We start from the raw sequence: 23,986 nt of genomic DNA on the forward strand, positions 1-23,986 counted from the left end.
TGTGGTTCTCAGGGACTGTCTACACCTGGCCTCAAGTGAAACCTTAAGAAGGCTTTCTTAGGCTTCTGCTAGTTACAGAAGTAGCCTCATTTCTGACGGTGCCCTCCAGATTTGAAGCAAACATCACTCTTCTTCACACCCACGGGCTCATCTCAAAATTGCATCAAGATTCACATAATGCACAAGACAGCTGAGAAACCAGGGGCCTTTGAGAGCTGAAATTGTTTCAGTGTTTCACCCTTGAGCAGCTCATCGCAGTTGTGAAGGACAATCTGTTGGCTCATACAGAAATTTGCAAACTGCAGCCAAATCCAGCGTGTTTAAACACAGTCTATAAGCTAAGAATGGTTTTTGCATGTTTCATAAGTTGCAACAACAACAAAAAAAAGCAAAGAATATGCAAGAGATACCCTGCATGGCTTGCAAAGCCTAAAATATTTCCTATTTTGGCCCTTTACAGCAAACACTTGATGTGCAACAGTATCACGGATTTAAATAACCAGTGATGTCCTCGCAGTCAGCACTCACAGTAAAATGACAGAATCAGAAGGGACACACATACTGGAGACGAGACATTCCTTTAATGCGCCAGGCATTTTAAACATCCACAATATTGCCTTATTTCAGAAGTCAGTTCCTATCAGGTACAGACTGCGTCAGGGTCAGAGTCCCGTATTTGACTACATCTTCTCAGCAGCTCTCGCATCCCAGGGGATCGGCCCGGGGAAGCCTCCCCGACTGGACTGGATCCGCCCCGGCTGGGCACCTTGACTGCTGACGAGAACGCGTCGGCAGTGCTGCCGGAGCTGGCTGGGTTGCTCCCGGCTTTTTTCCAGCACACCAGAAGACCCACTTACGGGTAACCGTCCTGCATTGCTTGTGAAACGTCACACCAGCTGGTTACCACGCCAGCACCTGCTCCACTGCAGCCAAAGTCACTGAGGCACATCAGTGTTCTTAGAAAAATGGAGCTTACAGTAACCACAGGCGTTAAGTGTGAGGGAAGGGGCTTTCCTCCCATTATTTAATTAATAACCTTAACACATATTTAGCAGGTTTATATATTCATGTCTGTTTATATTTGTTGTCAATGCTTCATAAACTGTATTTTTTTATGTAAATGAAAGCAGGTTTGAGCTCCCGAACACTGTGATGAGAACCAAATAAATGTCCCAACAGAGAACCTGTTTAGACAAACTTGCTTGTACCATGAATATATGTGGCACCACATGGCCATTCTTAGAGAGAAGTCTGTCTATCTAAAAGGACTTTCAAAAAGCCTGAAGCCGTATCCAGTTCTTCCAAGGTAATAAAGTGTTTCTCTTTCCTTCTCAAGCAGTGGTCCAAGGCATCTCAAAACAAACTGATGCCTGAACTTCTGATTTAACTGGCCAGGGTCGGGGGAATGGGAAGCTGTGGGCACCAACCTTTTGTAAAAGCTTCTCAAGGAACTCTAGCTCTTAGTCAGCATTGAGAACCTCAGTGCTGAAGACTCTTGAAATCTTCCTAACCTGTTCTGTCCTCACGGAAAGTCCTCGAGGTAGTCCCTGGGGCAGGCAAAGGTCTCTTCCAGGAGACAAGAAACTAAGGCACAGAGAGGTGAAGCGGCTCTGCTGACATCTGCAATCGGATGACAGAGCCAAGACTGGAATCAACATCTCCAAGTAAGTAATACTTCCTCTCCCAGCACTAGGGGCGCTTAGGCAGACTAAGCACGTGAAGCCCGACGGGGAGTGCCAAGGACGTCACAGAGGGGACGGAACAGTTCTGAGCCAACCATCCGGCCTGGGTGGAAAGAAGTGCATAAAACAGATATTATTTGAACAATGTGAGGATGTAGTTGTTTTTCAAGCCTTACTGTCCTCACATGTATGTTGTTGATTCCAGTTAAGAAAATCATCAAGATTCACAAACTTCCTAACATCTGAATGCTTAGCTCTGCTAGGAAATTCTCAAATGTCCCCATAGTTTGGGTCCAAATGATAATTACATGCCTTTCTCCATCACCAGCCCACAAAAAATTGACAAGGATGCAGCATCTTACACATTCTCGTTGAGTCTGTGGTTTCCCAAGATCTGTTTGGGTCTTACCCCCTTCTCAGAAGCTCCCAAACACGAGCCGAGCCGCTACCCTGGCACCTCCAGGTTTGAGTTTTATCAGTGGCTTTCTAATTTTGCTACAGATGCAAACCTTCATTATCCTCATCCTAAGCAACTACGTGGACTTTCAGTTCATAATTATAAATTCCCATGAGAACCACTCGACATCTCCCACTGCTGCATCTATTAATTTTTTTTCATTATCCCTTTAGTCACTCATGATGTTTGAAGATGTATTACTTTTGTCTTTTTAAAAAAAATTTCACCTGACTGCAAATCTGTTTTCTTGTGTGGACTGGGAAAGAATATGGAGCAGATGGGCATGAAGAACACATTGTGGAGAGGAGGGCAGTTTTCAGGGGGGTCTCCAGTGATTTCCAGTATGCTATGAGAAGGGTCTGTGTATTCAGCTCACACTGCACACAAACGGGATCCTGTTCTCCCCCCGCTAGTGGTCAGCCTCCTGGAAGGTCCACACACACCAGTCAATCCAGTAGGGGGAAACGACGTCCAGCGTTCCCACTGCGGGGCTCCGAACCGCCCCTGGCCTGTTGGGGACCCGCCCACGGAGGCAGGATGGACACTTGGGCAGAGGCTCTCCAGTGACACCCGGAGCACAGGCAGGCACCAGCCCCTCCCAGGACCTGTGCAAGAGGCCGAAGGGGGGCTACCCGTGTCCAGGGCCCTAGGCCAGGAGGCCGAAGGGAGGGCTACCCGTGTCTAGGGCCCTAGGCCAGGAGGCCGAAGGGAGGGCTACCCGTGTCCAGGGCCCTAGGCCTGGGGGGGCCCGGGCGGGAGACGGGCATTAAATGGGGAATGCTACCTTCCCGGTTCCCGGAAAGATTTTTACAAAGGTTAAGAAAAAAAAAATGAAGAAAAGGGAAATCTGCAAAAGTACATTGAGAATTCTGGTTAAAACAAAGATAGCCGAGAACCATCATTTTTCAAAGACCCAGCACACTCAGTCTTGTAAATAAAGCGGGCATCGTGCTTTTCTCTCATCCTTACTTGATGCTCACAGGTTCGGGGCAGACTTGCTGCTTTGCTCCTAAAACATGCGGAGAGCACTGACCCTGACAGATGCTGACCAAAGCCACTGGGACGTGACACAAGGCCGGCGAGAGGGCGGCTCACAAACGAGGGCTGTGGGCGCATGCTGGACCCGGGCGAGCGGGAAGAGCCGGGCGGGGCGAGCGGCCTCCAGGATGTCCACCCTCCACACGCGAGCAGGAGCTAAGGCACTACGGCCCCGGAGGGGAAGGCGCCAGCCGAGGACCCAGGGCCCTGCGAGCCCGGGCAGGCGCTGCACACGGTGCCGCCCGGAAGGAAAGCAAGAGATTTCAAAAGGTGAGAGCGGAAAGCAATCAAATCCCTGTTTTTTCCCCTTAGAACTCTGTTCTGCTCTCCTCTCTGAGAAGTTTCCTTCGGTTTCCGGGAGTCTCGGCAGCAGCATGGAGAGCGGCCGGCTCTTGGAAGCACCCCTTCCTCTCCCCGGCGCGCCCGGTGCGGTCACCTGGGCTCCTCCGGCCCTGCGGCTGGCCCTGCTCCGGTCACAGCTTGACGAAGGCGGCCGGCGGTGCCTGCTGCACCTGCTGCTCCACGCCCGGAGGCGGGAAGACGCTGGATATGGCTAAGTCCACGATGCCCTGGCACAGCTCTGCATAGAGCCTCCTGCAAAGAGTTTAAAGAAACACAGTTGGCAACGCTCACGCGCAGATGCGTTTCTCTTCACTATGATCTGCCCTAGAAACGCGTCTCGTGGCTCCACTTACAGAGCGGCCCTCACCGTTCCCACAACGCTGCAGGGAGAAAGGGTGCTCCCCGGGCTGGTGGGGGAGAGGGGGCACCGGGGCGCCGAACAGATACAGTGGGGGGTGGGGAGGGGGCATGTGGGAGCCTCTTGTATTTTTTAACGTAACATTTTGTGTGATCTATGAATCTTTTAAAAAAAAAAAGATAAGAATTTTTTAAAGTTAGGGAAAAAAAGATGTGATAAGAGTCTTTTTACCTGCCCACGATGGGCACACATGGAGGGGAGGCAGGCCTGAGGGAAGCACCCAGGTGTATGGGGAAGCCATTAGGAAAGATTCTCCAGCTGGGAACAGACAGGACAAGGGTGATGGAAAAAAAGAGGAGGAAGGAGAGGAAGAGACAGAAGAGGGGCGAAGGAGAGGGAGAGACAGACGGAGGAGGAAGGAGAAGGAGAGACAGATGGAGGAGGAAGGAGGGGTAGAGACAGAAGGAGGAGGAGGAAGGAGAGATAGAGGAGGAAGGAGGAGAGACAGATGGAGAAGGAAGGAGGGGGAGAGACAGATGGAGGAGGAGGGAGAGGGAAAGATGGAGGAAGGAGAAAGAGACAAAAGGGGGAGGCAGGAGAGGGGGAGGGAGGCGAGCAAACTGGGGGAGCGCAGGTGCTCCGCGGTCAGCCCGCTGGCAGTGAGGGGCAGCGCCCACAGGAGTGACCCACACAGAGGACTCGGCACCTGCAGGTGCGTGCAGTGTGACCACAGCAGAAAGGGCCAGGCAGGGCCCCTGGACGCCTTCCCGCGGCACCTGGCCACCCTATGGCTGTGGCTGCTCAGGCCCCAGGACCTCGCCCACTTCACAGGACACAGCCGAGGCCTGACCAGTGGTCAGGGCAACTCGACCACGGGGCGAGCCGGAGACGCGTGTTCTAGAGGGAGCACGCCCCGCGCACTCAGGGCCCCCTGGACGCCAGCTATCCTGAGCCAAGGTCAGGAGCCCACCCGACTGTCCACACAAATCAAATCACGTGTGGCCAAAGGACTCGGCCTCGCCTCCAGGAGGGATGCCACCAGGAGGCTCTTGACGGAGAGACGGGCGGGGGCTGGACAACAATGTGGACAAGCCCAGGGCACGCGGACTCAGCAAGGCACCGAGCGCGGGAAGCTCCCGACAGCGCCACGCCCGGGGCTCCACGACGTCCTTCACGACCAGATGGCGTCCCCAGGGCGTGGCAGGAAGAGGAGAGAACACAAAGAGCGAGGAGGTATAGGCAGCGCCTGCTGGGGGAGCTGGCACATGTGGGCACGGCGTGTGGGGGGGTTAACCCTAGCCCCCCACCTCACGGGCTCAGTCTGCGCTCCCGTCGGGGTGAGCCCCACAGAAAGAGGCGCCTCTGCCTGGGGCCTGGAGCCCGTTATGAGAACAGGGGAGGCAAAGGCGGGAAGCCGCGGGAGAGGAGACGCCTCGCGTGTGAGGGAGAGCCAGGGAGCCCAGGACTGCCAGCAACGCCCGGCCGGGGAAGCCAGCCCAGTGTCCAGTGGCCAGCGGCCGAAACGTGGGCCCGGGAGCCCTGCTGCTAAGCCTGGCCTCGTCCTGGCCGTCAGGAAACCCGGCAGCGCGCCATCCGACATACCCCCCTATGCACGAAACAGAGCGAGTGACATTTAACGTGGACAGAGACATGGCAGGAGGACCCAAGCTAGGACCTTGTCCTCGACGACCCCGTCGTGCTGCGGCCAAGCCCTCTCCTTTCCTTCACAGACCAGCGCGGGGGCGTCCGCGGTTGGCCTCCCCTGGCGTAAGAACGAGGCCGCAGGCGCTACCTGCCCCTCGCCTCTCAGTGTGGCAGGGGTCCCTTGTGGTTCCAGGCCTACCTCAGGGTAACCCACCCACCCCCGCCAAACATCCCGTGCCTAAATGCAGGGCCTGCGTGCTTCTCTGCGCAGCACTCGCAGCCGGCGGGGTTTCCATCACACTGGACTGCGCAGCGCCTGCCCCTCCCCACGGGACTGCTCCGAGGACATCCGCCTTTTCCTGTGCCCTAAGCACCCCGGCCCCCACGAGGACTCAGCACAGCGGGCACGCAGGGGGTGCCGGGGGCTGGAGCTCTGACGTGTGGCTGCAGGGTCGCACGGCGACCTGCCCTGCTCTGCAGTGGGGAGGCTCACCTGGGCACGGCGGGCAGGGGGTCAAAGCCACAGCCCACAGACGCCCCGGGAGGTTTAACCAGGGGCAGCGGCGGCTGCTCCCGCGCCTGCCCCCATTAGACTGGGCGTCTTCCAGCTCGGCTTTTTTTTTTTAAAGATTTATTTATTTATTTCTCTCCCGTTCCCCGCCTGCCCTGTTGTCTGTTCTCTGTGTCTATTTGCTGCGTCGTCTTCTTTGTCCGCTTCTGTTGTTGTCAGCGGCACGGGAATATGTGTTTCTTTTTGCTGCGTCATCTTGCTGCGTCAGCTCTCCGTGTGTGCGGCGCCATTCCTGGGCAGGCTGCACTATCTTTCGCACTGGGTGGCTCTCCTTACAGGGCGCACTCCTTGCGCGTGGGGCTCCCCTACGCGGGGGACACCCCTGCGTGGCAGGGCACTCCTTGTGCACATCAGCACTGCGCATGGGCCAGCTCCACGCGGGTCAAGGAGGCCCAGGGTTTGAACCGTGGACCTCCCATGTGGTAGACGGACGCCCTAACCACTGGGCCAAGTCCACTTCCCTCTTCCAGCTCTTAAGCAGAAAGGAGGAGGCCAGTCTAGCCTCTCCAATAAAGAGCTGTAGGGCAGTGCTGACAGGGCTTCCCTCTCATCAGGACTGTGTCAGGCCACCTGCATCTCCACAGAGGGCTATTAATACTCATGCTTAGAATCAAACAGCCACCCCGGAGGAAATGCTCAGAATAAGCTTTGTGGCTGATGGAATCACGTACCCTGATGAGCGTGGCAGGCCCATGTGTGACCAGGACGGCCCCAGCCCTGGTAAGGAGAAGCCGGAGGCCAGGAGCAAGGCGCAGCCCGAGCCCCCAGGACGGCGGCTCCTTGCCCCTGGACCCTGTGCTTACTCCAGGAGCCTGTGGGCTTGGCATGGAGCCACATGAGGCAGCCTCAGAAATAAGCAGAAACACCGCCCGCCTCCCCGCAGCCAAGCTGTGTCTCACTCGTGCCGACTGCACCCCGCATTCCGGCCCAGGCACGACAGCACCCTCGCCCTGGATGCCTCCAATCTCCATTTAAACGTCAGCAAAGCTCCTTCCAAGAAGCCGCGCCTACGGTGCGTGAAAGTGTTCCTCAGTGATAAATGCGTTCTGTATTTAAGCAGAAAAACTCACAGGGAGTAGAAGGGAGATACAAAGACGCCCTTAAACGAAACCCAAATAAACGCTGAACCAGGCAGGAAAAAGCATAAACCAGGAATAGTCACGCTGTCCACTCCGTTGGTCTCCAGGGAGGACCGCGTCCTGGAGACCAGGAGAAGGGAGCCTCCTGCCTCACGGTGCGCTCTCCAGCGGGGGAGCCGAGGAAGCAGCCACCTTGGTGGCGTCAGGGCCAAGGAAGCCACGAGGCTCGGGGTGGGGGTCCACAGAGGCCAGCAAGCCGGGGTTCGGGGGAGGAGATGTCCTGGAGGTGCCGGGGACACGAGGTCCCCCACAGAGAGCGGCGACCTGAGGCGCTGACCGACCGGGCAGAAGCCAGCCGTCCCCCTGCCCATGGCCTTCTCAGCATGGCCCCAGAGGCACGGGGAGGTGGTCTCCACCCAAGGCCAGCGGTGCCGCTGGGAAGCCCAGTGACATGGTGCAGACTCAGCTGGTGGCTGAGGAGCAGCGGAGCCTGGCCTGGGCCAGGACAGAGAAGGAGGGGACAGCGCATGTCCAGGTGGGCACACGCGGGCAGGAACTACACCGCAAGGAGGTCAGCGGAGGGGAGGGGGCTGCGGGGAGGGCGGACTAGGGCCGAGACGCTGGAGGGGGGGCGGGGGCCTCCTCTCTGGCTCTGCCTGCGCCCTTTCCCCGCTGACCACGCCTGTCCGGCCACGTCGTGCCTCCGTCTGCTCTGCCCGGCAGGGGCAGGGGCAGGACAGGGCAGGGCTGCCTGCGCGTGGGCCCGGGCTGTGCCGGCCTGGAGGCGGGCACGGCGGCAGAGGGGCCGCAAGGCGGGGCCACGCGCGCACACAGGCCCCACGCCCGCGGCGTCAACCGTGGGGCGGTGAAGGGCGGGGTGGCCGCGGCCTTCGGGGGCTCCCCGCCGTCCCCCACCTCCTCGTCTGCCCAGCGCGCCAGACCAAGCCGCCCCACACGGACCCGCAGGCCCCGGCCCGCCCGGACAGGGAGCCAGGGCACAGAGCGCGCCCCCCATGCGGCCCCCCCCACCGGCCCCAGGCCCCCCCACGCGGCAGCCCCCCACGCCGCTTACTGCGCACAGGCGGGGGCGCCGTTGACCTCGATGAGCCAGACCTGGAGCTGCTCGTCCACCATGAAGTCGAAGCCCAGCAGCTGGAAGCTCTGGTAGGGCAGGTGCCGCGTGCTGATGGCCGGCTCCACGCTCAGCAGGCAGCTCCTGCAGGCGGCGGCGGTGAGGGGCGCCAGGCACGCCCGGGGGGGGGGTCGGGGCGGGACACCCGGGGGGGCACACCTGTGGGGGGGAGGCCCGTGGGGAGGGGGGGCACACCTGTGGGGGGAGGCCCGTGGGGAGGGGGGGCACACCTGTGGGGGGGAGGCCCGTGGGGAGGGGACGCCCATGGGGAGGGGGGGCCCGTGGGGGGCACACCTGTGGGGGGAGACGCTGTGAGGGGAGGGATGCCTGTGGGGGGGATGCCCGTGGGGGGCGCCCATGGGGGAGGCCTGTGGGGTAAGACCCCCGTGGGAGGGGGCACATCGTGGAAGGGGGAGACCTGTGGAGGGGAAATGCCCGTGGGGGGCCAGACGCCCCCGGAGGTGGCCAAGATGCCCGGGAGGGGCTCAGATGCTCACGGAGCGCATCCCAACAGACATGCAGGGAGACGCGCTCCCCTAAGTCCCTCCTGGACTTCAGTACCAACAGGTGACGCAGGGACATGCCACCCGTCCACAGCTTGCTCCAGAGGCCCCGGAAGCCTCCTGTCCCGGCCCCAGAAGCAGCACAGCCCGGAGCACAGGCGGCCCTTCTTCAAACCGAAACCTTCCCGTGTATTTTCGCCACGCGACAACGGGACTGTGGTTTGGTGAGGAGCAGCAGGTGCAAAAAGGAGGCTGCTTGCATTCCTTTCTTCCGCCAGTTCCAGTTCTAATGCCAGCTTTCACTGATTGAAAGATTTAAGAGCTATACATACTGAAACCAAATACTGAAATCCAGAATAAATTATTAGCACCAATTACTGTTTGAAAAATCGGGGAATTCTAGTGACTCAGAAAAAGCTGAAAGTGAATTTCAGAAGCATGATGAGTAATTCAGTGAGCTGTGAAGGGAGGCTGCCAGGTCAGAATCTCAGAGGCGTGTTTTAAACTTTCTAAATCAAGCCCTGATTCCTAACCTACACAACAGGGGCAAAGACTATTCCTGCTCTTAGATCACTGGAACAGTTCAGTGAGATAATCACATAAAGACCTTGGCATAATTCCCAGCACCTAGGAAGCGGTTGATACATTTACTACCATAAATACCAGCTCTGGAAACCTATGCCAGCTTTGCTTTATGGAGATCTTCCCTGATTTTTCCTGAACACTGAATACTGGGGCTAAGTGTGAATCTACCTTCCTAAACATGTGTGGGTGATTCCAGGTTACTGAAAATAACTGTCCTTCTACACAGATGTACATTTAAGGAGGGTACAGGGAACTGGCTTCCGTGTGACTAAGATGTATCCTTATAGATAGATTTAGACTCGTGATTTTAAAAGAGAAGACCCTACACTTCTATTAACTTGGAGCCAGGGCCCCATTTTCCCTACACACTTCACCTTTTTTCTAAAAAGGAAAATATTCTATAGATACGTTTAAAGCTTTAAAAATAATTTTGGACATATCCAACATTTAGGAATCAATTGGAATAAAATTTTCTTTTCCCAGTAATTTTTTAACCTGTACTGACAAGTCACAACATCACATCCTTTTTTATATCTTATCTCTATTCTATGGGAGAATACTCTATTTTTAAAAATTACAATACCCTTTAAATATCATAATTAAGAAAAGTTTAAAATTTTAATGTTCATGGTTAAAAAAGAAAAACCCCACCAGTAGCAAAAGACAAGTGACAGATGCATCACTTTCCAATACATGAAGGAAGACGTGAGAGCCAGAATCAAACCAAAACTAAACAATTTTTTATCTGCTGAAAGCTCAAGATTAGATAATTCACTTTTCAAAGTTTTTGTTTTTGGTATCATCAGAGGGTAAATCACCATCAGGACAACTTTTATCAGCTGAAGTACAAAGTTAGGGGGAAGCTTGCTGGGAAAAAAAATAACACCAAAATATGAAAATGGTAAAGACCTTTTACAGTCCCAAAATAGCAACACTCCCTGACCTGCACAGAATAATGAAGAAGGGCTTGACAAATTCCCAAAACCTTTTGCCTAAAACAGGAATCCCTTTCCTAACACTCTTGATTTAGCTGGTATCAAATCTTGACCTATAGTTATTCTATTCCTCTGTGTAAGAATCCACTGAGGAAAAGGTACTGTCCTCAGCTGGTGGCAATGGCACAGCTGACAGGCAGTGGGACCACAGGGAGACCCAGGCCCTCACAGCAGCAGCCACGACGTGCTGATGGATGATGGTGGAGCGCCTGGTGGAGCACCTGATGCACGGGGGAAAGGACCGTCTTGTGCTGATGAAGAGGGTGCTCTTTGGTAAGGATACACTTTGAGAGCCCAAAGGAGTCTTCTGAGGTGCTAGAAATGTTTTACATCTTGATGTACATCATGGTTAGGTGGGTGTGTGCATAATTCAAAATTCACTAAGCTGGACAGAAGATATGGCTCAACAGATAGAGCTTCCACCTACCATACAGAGGTCCAGGGTTCAAACCCAGGCCTCCTGACCTGTGTGGCGGGCGGGCCCATGTGGAATACTGCCGTGCGCTAGGAGTGTTGCCCCACACAGGGGTGTCCCCTGTGCAAAGGAGTGGCCCCCGCACAAGGAGTGCAGCCCCGCGCAGGAGGGCAGACCACCCAGGAGTGGAGCCGCCCACATGGAGAGCTGATGCAGCACAATGACACAACAACAACAAAAGACACAGAGAAGAGATAATATGAGATGCAGCAAACTAGGGAGCTGAGGTGGAGCAAGAGAATGATCACCTCTCTCCCACTCCCGAAGGTCCCAGAGCCTCCTAATAAGAATACAACAGACACAGAAGAACACACAGTGAATGGACATAGAGAGCATACAATGAAGGGGGGAAGAAATAAGGGGAAAAAAATAACTCAAAAAAAATTCACTAAGATGAACACTTAAAGTTTATGTACTGTATATACATGTTATACCTCAATTTTAAAAATTCTCTCTACTGGACTTAGCAAACCTTAATAAATGAATATCAACACTAAAAAACTACTTCCCAGCATATTAAGAAATAGAGCTAAGAGAAAAAAGAACAACAGAAAAAGACATTTAGGTCAGGAGTTGGCAAACTTTTCCTGTAAAGGACAGATAGTAGATATTTTAGGTTTTTCAGGCTATGTAAAGTCTTTGGCACATACTCATCATCTTTATTTTTTTAGAATCCTTTAAAATATATTTTAAAAAAAGCATCCTTAGCTCACTGTCTTACAAATGCAGACTGTAGATTTGGCACGTAGGGTATAGCTTGCTGATGCCTGACATATGTAATCCAGGTTTTGGAGTTAGACAGGGATGTTAAAGAACCGAAGTTAATGTGTTCAAGAAAATATGAGAAGAATTGGAGAATTTCACAAGAGAAGTATAATCTAATCTAAGAGTCAAATGGAAGTTCTAGAACTGAAACGTACAATAACTGAAATTAAGAACCCAATCAGATGGATTTAACAGATTTTAACTTTTAAAAAACTTTAACAGGTTTTAACAGCTGAAGAAAGAATTAGCCAACAGAAAGATGGGTCAGAAGGAAAATGAGTGGAAGCATAGAGAGTGAGAGAAAAGGCTCCACAAAATCCATATGAGTTACAGGAGCTGTAACTGTGAGCAGTTCAAACGCCAAGAGAAACCCCATCATTCTGGACCAAGCTCCATCATTCTGGACCAGAGATGGTGGGGAAAACCCCTGGAGCTAAAAAGGGGATGCCCCAATTCAGTGTATGAACCCACACAAGTTCTGGGCTCCCCCAAGTGGTGCATGCACAGAATGGATCTAAAGCCAAGGCTGTGAGACTGAAATGGCCTTATGACCACCCCCCACAGAAGGAGCACCTAAAGTGGTGGTCTGACTGTAACCAGATTTATTGCCTCCTAAAATTAAAAAGTCAATATTTCCCAGGGAATTTTTAATAGGAGCCAAAGTCTACACAATATAATATTCAAAGTCCAGGATAAATTTAACACTACCCAACATACAAAGATCTAGGAAAATGTAACCACATCTCAAGGGGGAAAAAAATCAACAAATACTAATCCAACTCCAAAATGACCCAGGTGTTAGAATTATCAGAAAAAGACTTTGAAATAAGTATTGAAACTATGTTCCCTGAGGAAAAAGTAAACATGCTTGAAGTGAATACCTATGCAGTTGTTCTCAGCAAAGAAATAGAAATAAAAAATAACCAAACAGAAATTTTTGAACTGCATCTACATCTAACATTTAAAAATAGATTGGATGGGAAAAACCAAGATGGTGGCAGAGTAAGGAGCTCCTAGAGTCAGCTCCTGCCACAGCGCAGTTAGCAAACACCCAGAGCTCTCTGCAGCTGCTTAAGCACCTGTTTGGGGGATCCAGGAGGCCAGATTCCCCGTGCCATTGACAAGAATACATGCAGACACAAAAGAATACACAGCAAATGGACACAGACAGCGGACAACTGGGGGGTGGGGGTGGGGAAGGGGAGAGAAATAAATAAAAAATAAGTCTTTAAAAAAAAAGAGAAGACATTGGATGAGCACAAAGAAGAATTTGAGAGCATACATAGAAAAACAGCAGATCTTATGGGAATGAAAGGTGCAATAAATGAAATTTTAAAAACATTGGAATCATACAATAGCAGATTTGAGGAAGCAGAGGAAAGGATTGGTGAGTTTGAAGAAATGGCCTCTGAAAGTGAACATAAAAAAGAAAAGATAAAGAAAAGAATGAAGAAAATTGAACAAGGTCTCAGGGAACTAAATAATAGCAAAAGGCATACAAACATACATGTCATGGGTGTCCCAGAAGGAGAAGAGAAGGGAAAAGGGGCAGAAGGAATATGAGAAGAAATAATGGTAGATTTCCCAACCCTATTGAAGGACATAGATATCCCTGTCCAAGAAGCACCATGTACTCCCATCCGAAAAATTCCAAATAGACCAACTCCAAAACACATACTCATCAGAATGTCAAAGGCCAAAGACAAAAAGAGAATTCTGAGAGCAGCAAGAAAAAAGCAATGCATAACATAGAAAGGGATATCCAATAAGATTAAGTGCTGATTTCTCACCAGAAACCACGGAGGCAAGAAGACAGTGGTCTGATACATTTAAAATATACAAGAGAAAAACTTCTAGCCAGGAATCTTATATCCAGCAAGACTATCTTTCAAAAATGAGGATGGAATTAGAATATTCACAGATAAACAGAAACTGAGAGAATTTCTAAGTAAAAGATGAGATTTTCAGGAAATACTAAAGGGTGTGCTAGAACCTGAAAAGAAAAGACAAGAGAGAAGGGCCTGGAAGAGAGTCTAGAAATGAAGATTATATCAATAAAATTAACTGAAAGAGTAGTGAAAATAAAATAGACAAAACTCAAATAGTCAGGAATAAACTTAACTAATGATATAAAGCACCTGTATTCAGAAAACTGCAACTCAATGTTAAAACAAATCAAAAAAGTCCTAAATAACTGGAAGAACATTCCATGCTCATGGATTAAGGACTAAATATCATTAAGATGTCAATTCTACTCAAATTGATATACAGATTTAATGCAATTCTGATAAAAATTCCACCAGCATTAAAGAAAAAATTGAAAACACGATCATTAAATTTATTTGGAAGGGTAAGGAGTCCTGAATAACCAGAGACATCATAAAAAAAAAGTTAACCCTCATCTCCAGACTTTAAATCATAATACCTACCTATAGTGGTAAAAACAGTATGGTACTGGCCTAAAGACAGACAATGGAACCAAATTTATGGTTCAGAAACAGACCCTCACAGGTGTGGTCAAGTGGTTTTTGACTAGCCTGTCAAACTCACACAGCTCGGGCAGAACAATCCATTCAACAAAAGATGCTGAAAGAACTGAACATCGATAGCTAAATATCTCATACCTTATCCAAAAATTAACTCAAAATGGATTAAAAATAAACCTAAAAATAAAAGCAAGAACCATAAAACTTCTAGAAGAAATTACTAGAAAATATCTTCAAGACCTAGTGGTAGGTGATGGATTATTAAAGGAGATAAGAGAAGGACTGAGTGGACTACTGATGTTTAATGTATATAGAAGTTTAAATTAGCTTTACTGTGAAAGTGTGGAAAAGTATAGAGTGGATGGTAACACACAGTGAGTAACAGCTAGTTTATAAATGGGATGTCACTGAAAATGGTGGTCTGGTTACGTAAACGCCAACTGACAGAATGTTAGAGAATAGTCTAGGAACTGGATAGCACAGTAAACTGAGAGGTGGATGAGAATTGTGGTTGATGGTACAGATGCAAGAGTGTCCTTTGTGAGCAAGAACAAATGTACATCACTAATGCAAGGTGTTGGGAACGCATGGGAAGAATACAGCTGGAGTGACCTATGGACTGTGGTTAGCAGTAATAATATAATATTCTTGCATCTATGCCAAAGATGTACTGTGTTGATAATGGGGCAGTATGGAAAATGTGAGCCAAATGTATACTATGGACATGGTAACAATCAGATGATATTATCTTATCTGTAACAAATGTTCCACCACAGTGTGGTGTGTTGATAGAGGGGTGTTGCTTGGGAATTCTGCATATGTACATGATTGTTTTATAAGTTTACAACTTCTGCCATAAAAAAATATATTTAAAAAATAATAATATGGTGGGTTGGGGGAAAAACACACCAAATGCAGATAAGGACTATGATTAATAGTAAGATTTTGACAATATTCTTTCATAATTTGTAACAAACGTTTCATAATAATGCAAGGTGTTGGTGGAGGGTTGATGTATGGGACCCCTGTATGATGTTATGCATGTTTGCTTTGTAAGTTCACAACTTTTATTATACACTTAATTTTTTATGTATGTTCATATATAAATGATATAAAGATAATAATAGGATTGGTTAGGGGAAAATACTTTGTTTAGTAATAATATTTTGACAATGCTCTTTAATCATTAGTTAAAAAGGTTTAAAAACAATGCAAGTTATTGGTGGTAGGGTGAGATGTTATATATGTTTGTTTGATGTTATATATTTTTGGTTTGTAAGTTCACAACTATTATACACTTATTGTTTATGTATGTTTATGTATGAGTGATATATTTCAATAAGTTAAAAAAATAGATCGGATGGACATGACAGAGGAAAGAGTCAGTGCACTTGAAGATAGAAATTATCTAAACTATAAGAACAGAGAGGAAAAAAAGATTGAAAAAAATGAACAGAAACACAGAGACCTGTGAGACAGTAGCAAATGGTTTAACATTTGTGTCTCTAGAGTCCTAGAAGAAGAGGAGAAAGAAACTGGTGCAGAAAAAAATATATATTTCAAGAAAAGATGACCAAAACGTCCCAATTTGGTACAAGACATAAATTTATAGATTAAAGAAGTTCAGAAAACTCCAAACAGGATAAACTTGGTCAAAGAAAAAGTCCAGATACATCATAATCAAACTGCTAAAAAGCAAAGCAAAGAAAATAATCTTGAAAGCAGGTAGAGAAAATCTGTCACATTATTTATGGCAGAATAATATAAATGACTGCAGATTTGTCAACAGAAACTGGAGACCAAACGGCAGTGGAAAGTCTTTAAACTGTCCGACTTCCCCCAAAAGGAAATGTTAACCCAGAATTTTAAGTCCAGTGAAAAATATCCTTTGGGAATAAGGCAAAATAAAGACATTCTCAGATAATGGAAAAATAAGAGAATTTATTACCAGCAAAGTGGCTGTAAAAGAAGTGCTTCAAGCCTGAAGGGATGTGATACTGGAGAGAAACTCAGAATTTGAACTACAGAGTTAGTAAATATCTAGGTAAATAAAAGACTCCTTATCTCCTCTTATGTTTAAAGTAGGTTTCTCATAGAGCATATAGCTGGATCTTGTGGTTTTTTTGGTTTAATCCAACCTGACAATCTCTGTCATACATATAAAAAATATGTATGACTGTTAATAGCAAAAATTATAACACCATGTGGCAGAAATTTCAATGTACATAGATATGATATGATAAAGAGGAGAGAGGGTTAATTGAACTATATGGTTGAAGGTTTCTATATTTTATTTGAAGTGGTAAATTAATGGTAAGAAAACTGTGAAAATTAGATAGTATATTGTAATCCATAGAAAAACTCACTATCAATATATTATAGAGAGATATAGCCAAGTACTCAACAGATATATTAATTCAAAAGAAGGTAGTAAAGGGGGAAATGAAGAAACAAAAAAAAAAGGAAGAGACAGGCAACAAATAATAAAAAATAATAAAATATGGATGTGAATTCAACCATTATCAATAACTGCATTAAATGCAAATGGTATAAATATAACAATTAAGAGAAAGATATTGTCATATTGGATTAAACAATAAAACAAAAACCCAAGTGTATTCTGTTTATAAGAAACCCACTATAAATACCATGAACAGAAGATAAAAGAAGGGATAGAAGAGACATCATGCAAATACTAATCAAAAGAAAAACAGAATGGCTTTATTAGTATCAGACAAAGTAGACTTCAAAATAAGGAATATTACCTGGGATAGAGACAGAAATTACACAATGATAAATGGGTCAATTCCCCAAGAAAACATAGCAAGCCCAAATGTATATGCACCTAACAAAAGATCTTCAAAATACATGAAGCAAAACTGATAAAATTGAAAGGAGAAATAGACAAATCATAATTACAGTTGGACACTTCAGTATTTATCTCTCAGGAATGGAGGGAATAAGTGGAATAGAAAATCAGCAAGGATATGATTTGAACAATACTATCTATCAGTTTGCACTAACTGACACTTGCAGAATGCTCTGCCAACAGTAGCAGGATATACAGGGAACATTCACTACGACACATCATATTCTGAGTCATAGAACAAACCGTAATAGATACTAAAGAAATGAAACCATACGAGGTAGGTTCTCTGAGAATAACAGAATAAAACTAGAAATCAAACCTTCAAAGATATGTGGAAAATTCCCAAGAATTTGGAAATTAACAAATTTCTAAATAGCACATTGAGTCAAAGATAAAAGTCACAAGGGAAATCTGGAAATTTTTTAATAAAATGAAAATAAAAACAAATTTCAAAATCAGTGGGATACAGCTAATGAAGAACTTAAGAGAGAAACTGATAGCCTTAAAAGCTTATATTTTTTAAAAAAAGAAATATCCTAGGTCAAAGATCTAACCTTTCAGTTTAAGAAACTAGAAAAAGGGAAAATTGAACCCCACAAAAGAGCAAAAGGAAATAATAAGAGTATAAATCAAAGAAACTGAAAACAAAAGCAACAGAGAAAAATTAACAAAGCCAAAAGCTGATTTTCTGAAAAGATTAATGAAACTGATAAAAGTAAATACAGTCACTCTGTCCAGGTAAAAGAGAAAGAAAGCACAAATCACCAATATCAGAAATGAAAGAAGTGACTGTAGACATTAAAAGGATAAGGGAATATGACAAGTAACTTTTACCATAAATTTGACAATTTAAGTGAACCAATTCCTTGAAAGGCATAGACTCCCAAGCACCTTCGAAGAAATAGTAAACCTAAAACGATATAATTACATTACCTTATTATATGCTTGATTTGCAGTAAGATACTACTTTCCAGGTCAATGTTCAAAGCACTTGTTAGGTACTGATTGAACTCTTCAAAGAACATTTCATTCCCTTCTTCATACTTCCCATAGTTTTTTGAGAACTCCTTTTGAATGCAGTGATTGGTCAGATGGCAGGTTTTGTCTTGGAAATTATCCGCATGGTACGGTTCTGAAGCCGTCCGAAGCACACCCTCTCTATAGAGGTAGATGTTGTACTGGTGGTCCACCAAGACCCAGCTTCTGCAAGTCAACAAAAACACGACTTTACCCAACTCATCCCAAGGCTCTCCAAATTGTGTACATCACTGCTTTTTTGGATGGGCAACAGGAGAGGGGGTACGTTACATGAGGCCAGTCATGACAGTTTAGCCAAGAAAGGGGGCTCTCTCTATCGAGGGAAAGAAACTTCCCCACAATGACAAGGAGTCTCTGACCCCGTCCAAAGATACAGCATTCTGCAGAGATTGGGAAGGGCTGATTTTTAAGGCTAAGCCATGAAACCTACATTTGCAGTGTTTGCTTTTCAAATCATTTTAAGAGGAAGACTGCTCATTCTGAAGTTGATCTGACACAGGATTGATATTTTAGAAGCGGCACGTCTTCCCGCAGCCGTCCAGGAGACGGTCCATGACGCAGCAGCGATGGCCAGGGCTCGGGCGAGCTGGAGAGAGGCCGTTTTAGCCGAGACCACCCTGCCTCTTTCTCCATACCAGACCCTTTTTTCAGGAACTTAAAAAAAAAAAACAAATACCAGCAGTTCTGGTGAATAATGCCAGAATTAATGTAAATCTAGTGAACAAATGTGGTAATGTGTTCACGAAATCCACAGTAGCAGGAGGACATGGTATTTGACAGGGTCACATGACTTGCTGTGTCTAAATCATGTAATCGTCACAACTCACGCAGCTTTCACAAGCAAGCCCCATCCATTTATACTTTTCTGTTTAGAATCACAAGTCATTTTACTGAGAATGTTAAAAAGAAAGGAAAATCTATAAGCTTTAGTAACATTTTCTAGAAAGAAATATAAACATTGAAAAAAACCCAGAAAATTAGGTATAGAAGCTCAGTTCCTTTCAGCTGAATTTTGGTATCATTAAACACAATCCAATCCTTCACCACATTTCATGTGCCCCTCCTCACTTTTTTCAGATTAGTAAAAACTAGAACTGTGGACACTGATGCATTACCGGATGTCAAACTTGCGATGACCTGGCTCAAGAAGTAACGGGCGCTCGAGATACTTCTGGATCACGTGCACCTGTCCCTGGTTGTCTATGAAATCCAGAAGCTCGGCAGCCTCCGAGGAGATGAGAATGCCTTCACCTAACGGAGCAAAATCAAACAGAAGCTCGTCCAGGTCATCCCACGAGGAAATGCTTGCTCCAAGGCCAGCAGGGAGTAATGACAGCGGGACAACCACCGGGGCTTCCACGGTTGGCTAGCTCTCCTGTCTGTTCCCCCCCCAATCCCTTGCACAGGCACACCCCCAATCCCTTGCACACACGCACACCCCAACCCTTGCACGCACACCCCAATCCCTTGCGCACACACAGCCAGAGTTGCCCGGCTAAGGCTCTCTCCATATAGAATGGTCAGCACTATCCTGGCAGGCTCCAGCCATGAAATTCCACATCTACAGGTATTCAGCGTTCCTGAGCACTGGAGATCTACAGCACCTCTCCACTAGGGCCTCCTGCTTTGGGTACAAATTCATTTAATTTGGCTCATTAATGTAAAGATCCATCTTTCCTAAAAGCCACCCCCTCTCTCAAATACCTACCATTTGATTAGCCTCTTAAACCAGAAACTTTAAATCAACTTGAAAAAGTCCCTTCCTTTCTTTTCCTAGGACAGAGCTCATTCTGATTTATCTCCTGAGGGAACCACTCCCAGATTTCCTGGTTCCTCATTATTTCCACTCGCCAATCCTCTTCTACATCATTTGCCCACAGCTTCTAGAGGCAGCAGCCTAAAACAGTGCTTTCCCACTAATGCCCTGTAATGGTCTCCACCAGCTGTTGGTGATGTGTGCCCCAATTCCCTCCCTTACTTTCCAACCTTATTTTCTTGATACTATTACCTTAAGTAAATTAATTCTTATTGAAAGTTAATAAACCTAATGCTGATAGGTAGGAAAAATAATGGGAGGAAGGTAAGGAGATACGTGGGTATATTTTTTCTAACTTTTAAAAACTAGTATCATTGAAAAAAATACATGACATTAAAGGAAACTGGAGAAGTTACCTATAATCCTATTTCCTTACATAATCATTTTAGTTTTCTCATATTACCTTCCTTTGCATGTGGGCAAAGATGGTTCAAAGTTAACTCATTTCATATTTTTTTTTCACTTTATATTGTCAATATTTTCACTGTTTCTACAATAACATCACATTACATTAGTGGCTGAAAAATATCCTTCGTCAATGTAAAAAAAATTACAGATTTGTTTACTGATTGCTGAATAATGGGGTTGCTTCTAAATAATACTCTGGGGAAGCAGATGTGGCTCAAGTGATAAGGCCTCCACCTACCCTGTGGTTTGATCCCTGGGGCCTGCTCATGAAAAAGAAGAAGAGAAAGCAAGAAGAAGAGAAAGTGTGCCTGCGTGGTGAGCCAGTGCCCACGTGGTTAGCCGAGTGCACACGCGGCAAGCCAAGTGCCCACATGATGAGCTGAGTGCTCACGTGGCAAGCCAGTGCCCTCGTGGCATGCCAAATGCCCACGCAGTGAGCCAGTGCCCGCACAGGTAAGTCACGCAGCGAGATGATGACACAACAAAAGAGAGACAAGGGGAGAGTCAAGGTGAAGTGCAGCAGAGACCAGGATCTGAAGTGGTGCAACTGACTGGGAACCTCCCTCCACATGAGAGGTCCCCAAGATGAAATCCTGGTGAATCATAGAGGAGAAAGACAAGAAGAGAAAACAAAAAGACCAATAGGTACAGAGGATCACACAGCGAATCAGCACAGACAGCAAGAACAGCAGGGCGGGGCAGGGGAAGAAAGAAAAAATGTAACACTTTGCTACGACAGATTAACATAGTAGCAAACATCTTGGCTCTAGGTCACTGGTTGGTTTTTCATCATTTCCTTGGAATAAGTTTTCAGGAAGGAGATCTGTGTGCCAAAGCACATGCCCTTCTACAGCTGTGTCTCCTGTGGCCTTTCCAAGGGCTGGGCACGGCTGCCAGGGGTCAGCGGCCACTAACCACCAGGAACAGCGGCATTACTGATTTCTGTTTTCTTGTTCCGTAGGTGCAAAACAGCTTAAAATTCACAGTTCTTTTGCAAGTTTTAGATGTCCAGGGTCGCATGTTTCTATGTGCTCATTATCTACATTTTTATATCATTTGTTTGTTCATATCCTATAAAACCTTGAGAAATCACCATGAAATTTATGGGGTCTTCAAGGAGCTACAAAGTCACAGTCTCTTTGTTCTTTCTTTCTATCTCAAAGTCGAGCTTATCTGAGAATGGATGTGTCGTGAGCCATCACGCTGCTGATGGCAGGCGCTGTGCCCGTCTCGCCAGCCCCCGCACCGCCAACCCCTCGTTCTTTGTTTCGGTCGTTCATGAACACGTGGCTGACCTGTGCCAGGTGCCGGGTGCTGTCCTGGCTCAGGGGACACGGTGCCCGGCACCGACGTGGCACGGCCTGGCTTGTGTTTTGCGGGTTCTCTGCCTGCAGCGGAGCAGGACGAGAGCCAAGGGCAGGACAGGCCACCGAGGCCGGGCTCCAGGTGAGAGGAAGATGGTCAAGGTCAGAGACGGGGTGGGGTGGTGGGCGGGCGGGCCCTGGACACGGCTTGAAGGCTGAGCCAGCTACGCCACGGATGCCCGAGGTTCTAGGCTAGCGTTTGTGTAACAAGAATAAAAACCGTTCCTTCTTTTAGTTTCATTTTGTAGTTCTTAATTATCTCCTTCACTCCTGAAGTAGAAGCTCCGTTTGGCATTCCGTTCGTTCCTGCAGTCTCCCTGCCCCCCCTCAGTGTCACTGACCACCTGGTCTTGGCGACAGTCCAGGGGTCGCCCAGGCGGCCTGTGCTGGCCTGACTGCGCCTTCCCAGGGGCGCTGCCTCGCTCCCAGGGTCTCTCCAGGACACGAGGGCCTCACGTGACCACCCTGTGCCCGGCTAAACCCACAAGGGCTCTGGAGCACGGACGTCCGTTTCCTCCTCAGTTCCCCACTCCCCATTAGACTGAACTAGGGGACAGCACTTGAGGTCAAAGGGGGAGAGAGGAGGTGAGGTGCCTGGCTTGGAGCAAGGGCCCGGCTCTCCCACTTTCACGAGAATCCAGGTGACACCCTCCTACCTCGTGGCTGGTGGAACAGAAGGTGAGGGCCACTGGACCAGGGACAGAAATGAGTGCCAACGGCCGGATGGTCTTCCAGGGAGTAAAAGAAGAGGGAAGTTTCAGTTGGAATGGTTTTTAGAAGAGTTCATGAGGGCAGTTATCGGGAGCCTGAGTTTGTGTGCCCGTCATGGGACCGCGTACACCGTAAGTCGGAGTGAGCGTGATAAGCCTCTCACCCCTTCTCAGCAGTCATGCAGCACACAGTTCTCGAGAGCTGTGGGGCAGGGGGCGGGATACAGAGACCACAAGCCCAAAAGCCTGTGCTGACAAGGAGCTAACGTTCAGACGGAGGAGATTTGGATAAACAAATACGTAAGTCAGTGCCGGCAGGGGACTGCCAGGAGGAGAAATGGAGCAAGGTAAAGGTAAAAGGCAATGGACCAGAGGCTGCCGTAGATTAGAAAAGCATTCTCTACCGAGGCAACAGAGTCGGAAAAAGTAGAAAATAATCCACGTAAGCCAACTCCAGACACAGAGACAAGTTAAGAGTATTTAAGGCGCAACCGAGCAGCCTGAGGCTACAGCAGAGTGAGCACGGGACAGGAGATGAGAACAGAGATGAGCAAATGTCAGACGGAGTTTATCCCAGTAGTCCTGGGAAGCCTGCTGCCCAGTTTTGAGCAGGGAGTACTGAGCTCACATCGATGTCATTAGAGCACTGCTCGGCTGACGGACGAAGAGCTGCGATGAAAACCAGCAAGGAGGCACGGCAGTTACGTAGACTAGAGAAGGCAGCGCTCGCCGAGAGCGGGAGCAGCAGGAGGGCAAGAAGCAGTTTCTTCAGAAGGTTCCGTGGCGGCAGAGCTAGCACGACTTGCTCTGCATTAACCAGAGACTGTGAGGAAAAGAGCAGCCGAGGACACAGGCCAGGTTCAGGAAGGGCTGGGGTGGCCGAGCTGGGAAGGAGGGGGTGGAGGAGGCCGATGGGCGGGCGCCGGGGAAAGACCCACCTGGAGATGCACCTCTCCCGCCGGCATGGCACTGAGGGCGTTTAAAACGGGCCAGGCCCACCTCCCCAGGACCCCGCCCAGGCTCTCAGCGCAGGTGCAGCCGACAGTCCACGGCAAGAGGAGGGGCCGCGGCCACTCACCTTTGGCTCCGGCCGACGACTTGGCGATCCAGACGCTGCCCTCGCCGCGCGCTCTCCGCCGGCTGTAAGAAGCCAGGAAGGCCTCCCGCTCGTCAGTCCTGGAGCCGTGGCCGGGCGCGGGGGTCCCGCTCGGCGCCAGGGCGGGCGGCGTCTTGAGGTTCGTCGGGTATATCACAAAGGACTCAGGGAACCACGCACAGGACTCGGCCAGCTCTGGGCTCGTCTTGACCAGCCTGGTGGACGGCAGGGGTCAGTGTCCTGTCTCAGCGCGCCACTTGGAAGGCCGGTCCCCACCCAGGGGCCCCGCCGGGACGCGGGGTGACTGGGGCCGGTGGCCCCCGTCCTGCACCCTCCCACTCGCCCCGGGGTCCCCGGCAGACCCCTGAGCGCTTCGGGCCGTGCAGAGCTGCCGGCACCGGCTTGAGCGCGGGTTCCTGCTCATTCGAAGACGGGCTTCGTGCCCGCTCCACTCCCTTTAAGATGCACCCCTAAGTAAGTGAACTGGAAGTAACCCCAAATCAGTGTCTTTTCAACAAATACGTGGTGGTTGAGCCAGGCGCACAGTAAAACACGCAGCGGAGAACCCAAGAA

General features: G+C 48.5%; 1 protein-coding gene across 2 annotated transcripts in view; it reads right to left on the reverse strand.

Annotated features, from left to right (window-relative positions):
• Positions 1-562: 562 nt before the first annotated feature.
• The window catches only part of TTL (tubulin tyrosine ligase), a 32,456-nt gene continuing 9,032 nt past the window's right edge, over positions 563-23,986 (reverse strand). The window contains exons 3-8 of one of the 2 annotated variants that reach the window (XM_058278059.2): positions 23,396-23,628; positions 19,135-19,270; positions 17,915-18,184; positions 8,244-8,387; positions 3,614-3,771; positions 563-1,785 (exon numbers count right to left, since the gene is read on the reverse strand). In XM_058278059.2, the coding sequence (XP_058134042.1) occupies positions 3,651-3,771; positions 8,244-8,387; positions 17,915-18,184; positions 19,135-19,270; positions 23,396-23,628 (904 nt within the window). In that variant the 3' untranslated portion in view covers positions 563-1,785; positions 3,614-3,650. Of the gene's footprint in view, positions 3,772-8,243; positions 8,388-17,914; positions 18,185-19,134; positions 19,271-23,395; positions 23,629-23,986 lie in introns of both variants that reach the window. The other variant, XM_058278060.2, reaches the window with a different exon arrangement.

The sequence above is a fragment of the Dasypus novemcinctus genome, chromosome 17 (assembly GCF_030445035.2).
Source record: "Dasypus novemcinctus isolate mDasNov1 chromosome 17, mDasNov1.1.hap2, whole genome shotgun sequence".
Classification (NCBI taxonomy): Eukaryota; Metazoa; Chordata; class Mammalia; order Cingulata; family Dasypodidae; genus Dasypus; species Dasypus novemcinctus.